Source organism: Coregonus clupeaformis, unplaced genomic scaffold (genome assembly GCF_020615455.1).
Source record: "Coregonus clupeaformis isolate EN_2021a unplaced genomic scaffold, ASM2061545v1 scaf6497, whole genome shotgun sequence".
Taxonomy (NCBI): domain Eukaryota; kingdom Metazoa; phylum Chordata; class Actinopteri; order Salmoniformes; family Salmonidae; genus Coregonus; species Coregonus clupeaformis.
The window spans coordinates 1-9,211 of NW_025539951.1; the positions used below are offsets into that span (position 1 = coordinate 1).

The 9,211-nt window shown below is 45.7% G+C and overlaps 1 protein-coding gene across 1 annotated transcript; it reads right to left on the bottom strand.

The window, feature by feature from the left end:
- Nucleotides 1-305: 305 nt before the first annotated feature.
- Nucleotides 306-712, bottom strand: LOC121585810 (glutathione S-transferase A-like). The gene is made up of 2 exons (XM_045220806.1): nt 643-712; nt 306-604 (listed from the first exon to the last, which is right to left on the bottom strand). Exons 1-2 carry the CDS (start codon nt 710-712, stop codon nt 306-308), a joined length of 369 nt encoding a protein of 122 aa, XP_045076741.1.
- Nucleotides 713-9,211: the final 8,499 nt, after the last annotated feature.

Sequence of the window (9,211 nt, forward strand, 5' to 3'; positions counted from 1 at the left end):
AGAGTCACTCCACTGAGGTTTTTCCTGGTTTTCCAGACAGTTTAGGGGCCAGGTAGCTTTAACACTGGGTCTGTCCTTCATTAGAGTGTAGTACGCTCCCAGTTTGGGGTAACGCTCTGCAGAGAGCTCAGAGCGGAAGGAATAGGCAATGTTGGGGAACACAAGGACATCAGCCAATGAGAAGGCTTTTCCTGCCAGGTAAGAGCCTGCCATCTTCTGAAAGTATCCCTTCCATAGTTTCATTTCAATGGTAAGGTTCTCTTTGTACTCTTGATAGCAGAGTAGTGTCTCTCTCTCTCAGGGACCTAATACTCATAGAAGACCACTTTACTGAGTTTCTCGTAGAAGGTTCGGCCCTCAAACATGCATTGGCACATCAGGGCCTGCTCTACCTGACCCCCAGGGGTCTCCTGGGACCTAAACTGGCTCTCCAGATACATGCATGCTCCATAGGACTCATTCACTATGTAGTTCCAGTGTTTGAATGTAGGAAGTTCACCCCGGGGGTTGAGGTCCATGACTATTTTATATTTGTGTTCTTCTTTATCGAAGTCCAACAGCGTCTGGATGTATCCCTGTTCATAACCCGCCAGCACAAAGTGATCTTAACCCACCAGCACGGAGAGATCATAACCCACCAGCACGGAGAGATCATAACCGGCAAGCACGGAGCCGAGAAGGTGCACCATAGAAGTGTCATGTTCTTGGCCATGACTGTAGACTCGACCGCGGAGATAGAAGCGGGGAGTAGTTGGCTTGGTTGTGCATTGTTCAAGACATCTGTAAGTATATTTGTAAATACATACATGGGCTCTGCCTGAGAGGCAAAGCCACACGTTTTTTGTATGGAGGATAATGAGTGTCGAATTTGGTTAGCAAATAAATGCTTATTTGTTATGTGTGGCTTAATTGATCTAATATAAATTTCGTAATAATTAAGTTGTTACAAGTGTACTGATATAAGCAGGACATGTGACATCCCAGCAACTTTAAGAAAAAACACTTTATATCAGAGTTGTGCGTGTGCATGGATGCCCCCCATCGAGCAGCCCATTGGTTCCTTTGGTCCGGCCTGGTTTATCGGAGGCTGGTATCCTACTGCCACAGATAGAACAATGAGCCAGATATTTCACCAGATGTATAGATATAAAGCATCCGATTGGCGTTTCCACTCACTACAAATATGGTGGTGAGAGAAGCCCAGTCGCCCACAGTGGGATTTTGGCCGACATTCTGCAAATGTTCTCATAGATCAAACATTTGATCTCACTACAGTTTTCTGTTTCCAAAACTAGAATCTGTTACGAACAAAGCCGACGTTTGTAGACTTTACCCTTTGCCAAAGTTTTACAAAATTGCGTTGTTTTTTAGGAGTGCAGGGGCGAGTTGAGTTATTGCACACGCGCACTTCACAGAGTAGGCGTTCCCTAACGTAAATATGCAAATATCTGCTAGAAAGCGCCAATAGGATCTCGCTAGCCCGTGCTTGGCTCTGCCCACCTTCTTGCTCGTTCTGTTCACTATGATTAATTTGCTCCCATTGGAAACGACAGGCTGTGGTCTATCTTGGGTTAGTTATACAAATATTTGACTTGCGGTATGGCTCCAGCAGATATGCAAAAGACGATGTGAGAAATACGAGATGAGACAGGATGTCGAATGGTTCCAGATAGGATGGTGCGTTACCGCCACCAACAGCACGGGTGGTGACATTACATATAGAATTGTACTCACGCGTGTACTATGGAAAAGGCTATAAGGACACGCCTAATGCCCAAACCCGATGCTTCATTTCAGAATTGATTAAAGTTAGGTTTAGGAGTTTGGTTAAGGTTAAGGGTCAGTTTTAGGTTGTGACTAGTCAGTTTAAACATCAGCTGTGTCCTTATAATCTCTCCCCTGTACTAGCTAGCTGCACAAGCAACAGTGGTTAACATAACTCCCTGGACCAGAGCTAATGCGCCATGCGCTCCCTGTTCATGCTGAGGTTGAGGGTACAGCCAGTCAGCTACTGGTGACTATGGATGGGGAGGAGGAAAGGGTCTGTGGATAAAATGTAACAAATTGATATTGATGCGTTTCCAAAACATGTCTTGCAAAAATGCCAGTGTGTGTAGACATAATCATCCATGATCAATAGTACATCAGATTATATTTCTAAATAGAAGTATCTTGCTCTGGTCCTCGCGCATGCGTCGGATCTGCACTACGAGCTGATGCCTGCTGGACTGTTCCTTTACACGGTACCCTGTCCTGTTTATTCTGTTTAGCCTCAGCCCAAACTTTATCGCTATTACCAGTTGTTGTCTTAGCTCTCTCTAATAACACCTGTGATTGCTTTATGCCTCTCTCCCTTGTCAATATGCCTTGCCTATTGCTGTTTGGGTTAGTTCTTATCCTATACAATTTCACTGTAGAACCCTAGTCCCTCTCAAACTGCCTCAAATAGTTCCTTTGTTCCACCCCCATACACGCCGAGACCGGCTCAATCGGTGCCTCCAGTGATGCTATCTCTTTCATTGTTACCCAACGCTTAGGTTTACCTCAACTGTACTCATATCCTTCCATATCCCTTTTCTGTACATAATGCCCTGAATCTTTTCTACAACGCCCGGAGAACTGCCCCCCCTTTATTCTATGTACCCAACGCACTAGAAGACCAGTTCTTAAAGCCTTTAGTCGTATCCTTATTCTAGTCCTCCTCTGTTCCTCTGGTGATGTAGAGGCTAACCCAGGCCCTGCAGCCCCCCAGTATCACTCCTACTCCCCAGGAGCTATCATATGTTGACTTCTGTAACCGTAAAAGCCTTGGTTTTCTGCACGTAAATATCAGAAGCCTCCTTCCTAAGTTTGAGTTATTCACTGCGTTAGCACACTCCGCCAACCCTGATGTTCTAGCAGTGTCTGAATCCTGGCTTAGGAAGGCCACCAAAAATTCTGAAATTTCCATCCCCAACTATAACATTTTCCGTCTAGATAAGAACTGCCAAAGGGGGGTGGAGTTGCAACTACTGTAGAGATAGCCTGCAGAGCTCTATCATACTATCCAGGTCTGTGCCCAAACAGTTTGAGCTTCTACTTCAAAAAAATCCACCTTTCCAGAAATAAATCTCTCACTGTTGCCGCTTGCTACAGACCCCCTCAGCTCCCAGCTGTGCCCTGGACACCATATGTGAATTGATTGCCCCCATCTATCCTCAGAGTTCGTACTGCTTGGTGACCTAAATTGGGATATGCTTAACACCCCGGCCATCCTACAATCTAAACTAGATGCCCTCCATCTCACACAAATTATCAACGAACCTACCAGGGTACAACCCTAAATCAGTAAACATGGGTAACCTCATAGATATCATCCTGACTAACACCCTCTAAATAAAACCCAGGACACTCCGCTGTCTTCAACCAGGATCTCAGCGATCACTGCCTTATTGCCTGCGTCCGTAGCGGGTCCGCCGTCAAACGACCACCCTCATCACTGTCAAACGCTCCCAAAAACACTTCAGCGAGCAGGCTTTCCTAATTGACCTGGCCCAGGTATCCTGGATGGATATAGATCTCATTCCGTCAGTAGAGGATGCCTGGTTGTTCTTTAAAAGTAATTTCCTCTCAATCTTAAATAAACATGCCCCATTCAAAAAATACAGAACTAAGAACAGATATAGCCCCTGGTTCTCCTCAGACTTGACTGCCCTTGACCAGCACAAAAACATCCTGTGGCGTACTGCATTAGCATCAAATAGCCCGCGATATGCAACTTTTCAGGGGAAGTTAGGAACCAATATACACAAGCAGTTAGGAAAGCAAAGGCCAACTTTTTCAAACAGAAATTTGCATCCTGTAGCACTAACTCCAAAAAGTTTTGGGACACTGTAAAGTCCATGGAGAATAAGAGCACTTCCTCCCAGCTGCCCACTGCACTGAGGCTAGGAAACACTATCACCACCCGATAAATCTACAATAATCGAGAATTTCAACAAGCATTTTGCTACGGCTGGCCATGCTTTCCACCTGGCTACCACTACCCGGCCACCAGCTCTGCACCCTCCACTGCAACTTGCCCATGCCCCCCGCTTCTCCTTCACACAAATCCAGACAGCTGATGTTCTGAAAGAGCTGCAAAATCTGGACCCTACAAATCATCTGGGCTAGACAATCTGGACCCTTTCTTTCTAAAACTAGCCGCCGAAATTGTCGGAAACCCTATTACTAGTCTGTTCAACCTCTCTTTCGTAACGTCTGAGATCCCCAGAGATTGGAAAGCTGCCGCTGTCATCCCCCCTCTTCAAAGGGGGTGACACTCTAGATCCAAACCGTTACAGACCCATATCCATCCTGCCCTGCCTTTCAAAAGTTTTTGAAAGCCAAGTTAACAAACAGATCACCGACCATTTGAATCCCACCGTACCTTCTCCGCTATGCAATCCGGTTTCCGAGCTGGTCATGGGTGCACTTCAGCCACGCTCAAGGTCCTAAACGATATTATAACCGCGATCGATAATAGACAGTACTGTGCAGCCGTTTTCATTGACCTGGCGAAGGCTTTCGACTCTGTCAACCACCGCATTCTTATTGGCAGACTAAATAGCCTTGGTTTCTCAAATGACTGCCTCGCCTGGTTCACCAACTACTTCTCAGATAGAGTTCAATGTGTCAAATCGGAGGGCCTGTTGTCTGGACCTATGGCAGTCTCTATGGGGGGTGCCACAGGGTTCAATTCTTGGGCCGACTCTTTTCTCTGTGTATATCAATGATGTCGCTCTTGCTGCTGGTGACTCTCAGATCCACCTCTACGCAGACGACACCATTTTGTATACATCTGGCCCTTCATTGGACACTGTGTTAACAAACCTCCAAACGAGCTTCAATGCCATACAACACTCCTTCAGTAGCCTCCAACTGCTCTTAAACACTAGTAAAACTAAATGCATGCTCTTCAACCGAACGCTGCTTGCACCCGCCCACCCGACTAGAATCACTACTCTCGACGGGTCTGACCTAGAGTATGTGGACAACTACAAATACCTAGGTGTCTGGTTAGACTGTAAACTCTCCTTCCAGACTCACATTAAGAATCTCCAATCCAAAATTAAATCTAGAATTGGTTTCCTATTTCGCAACAAAGCCTCCTTCACTCATGCTGCCAAACATGCCCTCGTTGACTCCTGAGTGGCGCAGTGGTCTAAGGCACTGCATCGCAGTGCTAACTGTGCCACTAGAGATCCTGGTTCGAATCCAGGCTCTGTCGCAGCCGGCCGCGACCGGGAGACTCATTGGCGGCGCACAATTGGCCCAGTGTCGTCCAGGGTAGGGGAGGGAATGGCCGGCAGGGATGTAGCTCAGTTGATAGAGCATGGCGTTTGCAACGCGAGGGTTGTGGGTTTGATTCCCACGGGGGGCCAGTATAAAAAAATAAAAAATATGTATTCACTAACTGTAAGTCGCTCTGGATAAGAGCGTCTGCTAAATGACGTAAATGTAAAACTGACTATCCTACCGATCCTTGACTTCGGCGATGTCATTTACAAAATAGCCTCCAACACTCTACTCAGCAAATTGGATGTAGTCTATCACAGTGCCATCCGTTTTGTCACCAAAGCCCCATATACTACCCACCACTGTGACCTGTACGCTCTTGTTGGCTGGTCCTCACTACATATTCGTCGCCAAACCCACTGGCTCCAGGCCATCTATAAATCACTGCTAGGCAAATCCCCGCCTTATCTTAGCTCATTGGTCACCATAGCAACACCCACCCGTAGTATGCGCTCCAGCAGGTATATCTCACTGGTCATCCCCAAAGCCAACACCTCCTTTGGCCGCCATTCCCTTCCAGTTCTCTGCTGCCAATGACTGGAACAAATTGCAAAAATCTCTGAAGCTGGAGACACTTATCTCCCTCACTAACTTTAAGCATCAGTTGTCAGAGCACCTTACCGATCACTGCACCTGTACACAGCCCATCTGAAATTAGCCCGCCCAACTACCTCATCCCTATATTGTTATTTATTTTGCTCATTTGTACCCCAGTATCTCTATTTGCACATCATCTCTTGCACATCTATCATTCCAGTGTTAATACTAATTGTAATTATTTTGCACTATAGCCTATTTATTGCCTTACCTCCATAACTTGCTACATTTGCACACACTGTATATATATTTTTTTCTGTTGTATTTTTGACTTTGTTTTGTTTTACCCCATATGTAACTCTGTGTTGTTGTTTTTATCGCACTGCTTTGCTTTATCTTGGCCAGGTCGCAGTTGTAAATGAGAACTTGTTCTCAACTGGCTTACCTGGTTAAATAAAGGTGAAATAAAAAAAATTTAAAAAACGAGAGAGCTGAAGCCGTGTGATCTGTGAACCTCAAAGCGCATGCGCTTGCGTCTGGTATTTTTGCATCTCAAATGGTATGTCCACGCGCGTAGGGTTTCCACTACTTCCGAATTCGTCAGACGAAGTCCCGCCCCCATTCATTTTTAACGTGAGCACTCGGAGCAATGCGCAGGGGATCGTGGGAAGGTGAGCGGTGCGAACCCTCCTAGCGGAGTGACATAAAAAGTTGAGCTTTGGTCTATGCACATTTCACACGGCCACCGCTGCGGTTAACCAATCAGGTGAGGAGCAGATGTTTGCTTGAAAATTCTGTTCGTGAAACATAGTTCCGCCTGTCATTAGTTCCGGGCAAGCACAACCAAAAAAGATGGAGGAAAGCCAATCATTGCTGTGTCTGGTTTTCAAATTCTACACTGAACAAAAATATAAACACAACATGTAAAGTGTTGGTCCCATGTTTCATGAGCTGAAATAAAAGATCCCAGAAATGTTACATACTCACAAAAAGCTTATTTTAGTCATTTAGCAGACGCTCTTATCCAGAGCAACTTACAGTTAGTGAGTGCATACATTTTCATACTGGTCCCCCGTGAGAATCGAACCCACAACCCTGGCGTTGCAAGCGCCATGCTCTATCAACTGAGCTACACAGGACATACAACAGTATTAACATTAACATACACTGTAGGAACTCCGGAGGACATTTCGGTGGGTGCTTGAAATCATTGTTCTTCCTCTGTTAACCATGGTTACCTGCAAGGAAACACGTGCTGTCATCATTGCTTTGCACAAAAAGGGCTTCACAGGCAAGGATATTGCTGCTAGTAAGATTGCACCTAAATCAACCATTTATCGGATCATAAAGAACTTCAAGGAGAGAGGTTCAATTGTTGTCAAGAAGGCTTCAGGGCGCCCAAGAAAGTCCAGCAATCGCCAGGGCCGTCTCCTAAAGTTGATTCAGCTGCGGGATCTGGGCACCACCAGTGCAGAGCTTGCTCAGGAATGGCAGCAGGCAGGTGTGAGTGCATCTGCACGCACAGTGCGGCGAAGACTTTTGGAGGATGGCCTGGTGTCAAGAAGGGCAGCGAGGAAGCCACTTCTCTCCAGGAAAAACATCAGGGACAGACTGATATTCTGCAAAAGGTACAGGGATTAGACTGCTGAGGACTGGGGTAAAGTCATTTTCTCTGATGAATCCCCTTTCCAATTGTTTGGGCCATCCGGAAAAAAAACTTGTCCGGAGAAGACAAGGTGAGCGCTACCATCAGTCTTGTGTCATGCCAACAGTAAAGCATCCTGAGACCATTCATGTGTGGGGTTGCTTCTCAGCCAAGGGAGTGGGCTCACTCACAATTCTGCCTAAGAACACAGCCATGAATAAAGACTGGTACCAACACATCCTCCGAGAGCAACTTCTCCCAACCATCCAAGAACAGTTTGGTGACGAACAATGCCTTTTCCAGCATGATGGAGCACCTTGCCATAAGGCAAAAGTGATAACTAAGTGGCTCTGGGAACAAAACATCAACATTTTGGGTCCATGGCCAGGAAACTCCCCAGACCTTAATCCCATTGAGAACTTGTGGTCAATCCTAAAGAGGCAGGTGGACAAACAAAAACCCACAAATTCTGACAAACTGCAAGCATTGATTATACAAGAATGGGCTGCCATCAGTCAGGATGTGGCCCAGAAGTTAATTGACAGCATGCCAGGGCGGATTGCAGAGATCTTGAAAAAGAAGGGTCAACACTGCAAATATTGACTCTTTGCATAAACTTAATGTAATTGTCAATAAAAGCCTTTGACACTTATGGAATGCTTGTAATTATACTTCAGTATACCATAGTAACATCTGACAAAAATATCTAAAAACACTGAAGCAGCAAACTTTGTGAAGACCAATACTTGTGTCATTCTCAAAACCTTTAACCACGACTGTATAGAGTGTAGTACAATGCCTAGCTGAATACAGCCGGGGTCAATTTTTCCTTCCAGAATGTGGTAAATAAAGAATATAACTACGCCACTGGCTCTCTGGTATTTCCCTGTGCTGTTCCAACATTGTTAGTCAGGGACCTGTGGTGTGATTTTGGTTTGAGGCTTCTTTTAAAAAAAACAAATGTTTTTCTCTAAGACTAACCTTGAGAACCTCTCGGTGACAACAACCACATAATAACTGCTTTTGAAGCAATTAGAATGACTGCCACATCAACACAGTACCTCAGAATAGCTCTTCAGAGGAATTCAAAAAATCAGTTTTTGGTTGTAAAAGCCCATTTAGAAAAATAAGAAACAACGGTTGTTCACTGATCTCAGTGGTTTATGTCTACGGTTTGCACAGCAAACACAATATAACCGCATAAACAACTTTTATGATTTACACTGACAACCAGCTTTTAGATTTTCTGTCTCAGACTGCACCTGCTGGTGTGAAACAGTTTATTTAGACCTTGCTAGAGACATATTGTTGAATCCCCAAAACCCGGTCTCCCTCCCAAATGGCACCCTATTCCCTACATAGTGCACTACTTTTGACCAGGGTCCATAGGGCTCTGGTCAAAAGTAGTGCACTGTATAGGGAGTAGGATGCCATTTGGAACGTAACCCCTGAGATCACAACACAGAGGTTGATTAATCCCCAGTCAGTCCCTCCCAGAGCAGCAGAACACCAGAGCCCTGTGCCGACGGCAGTCTACTAGCTATTTCCTGTTCCACCCTCCTTGCTAAACACTGAACAGAGCTACCGCACTGTGGCACGGTCCACAGCAGCAGAGCAGAGATCACCATTCACCGGACAGTCACAGGCCCATGTTTTGGTGAGCAGTGAGACCCCGACAAACAGGGACCACTTTAACAAGACACTCACTACAGC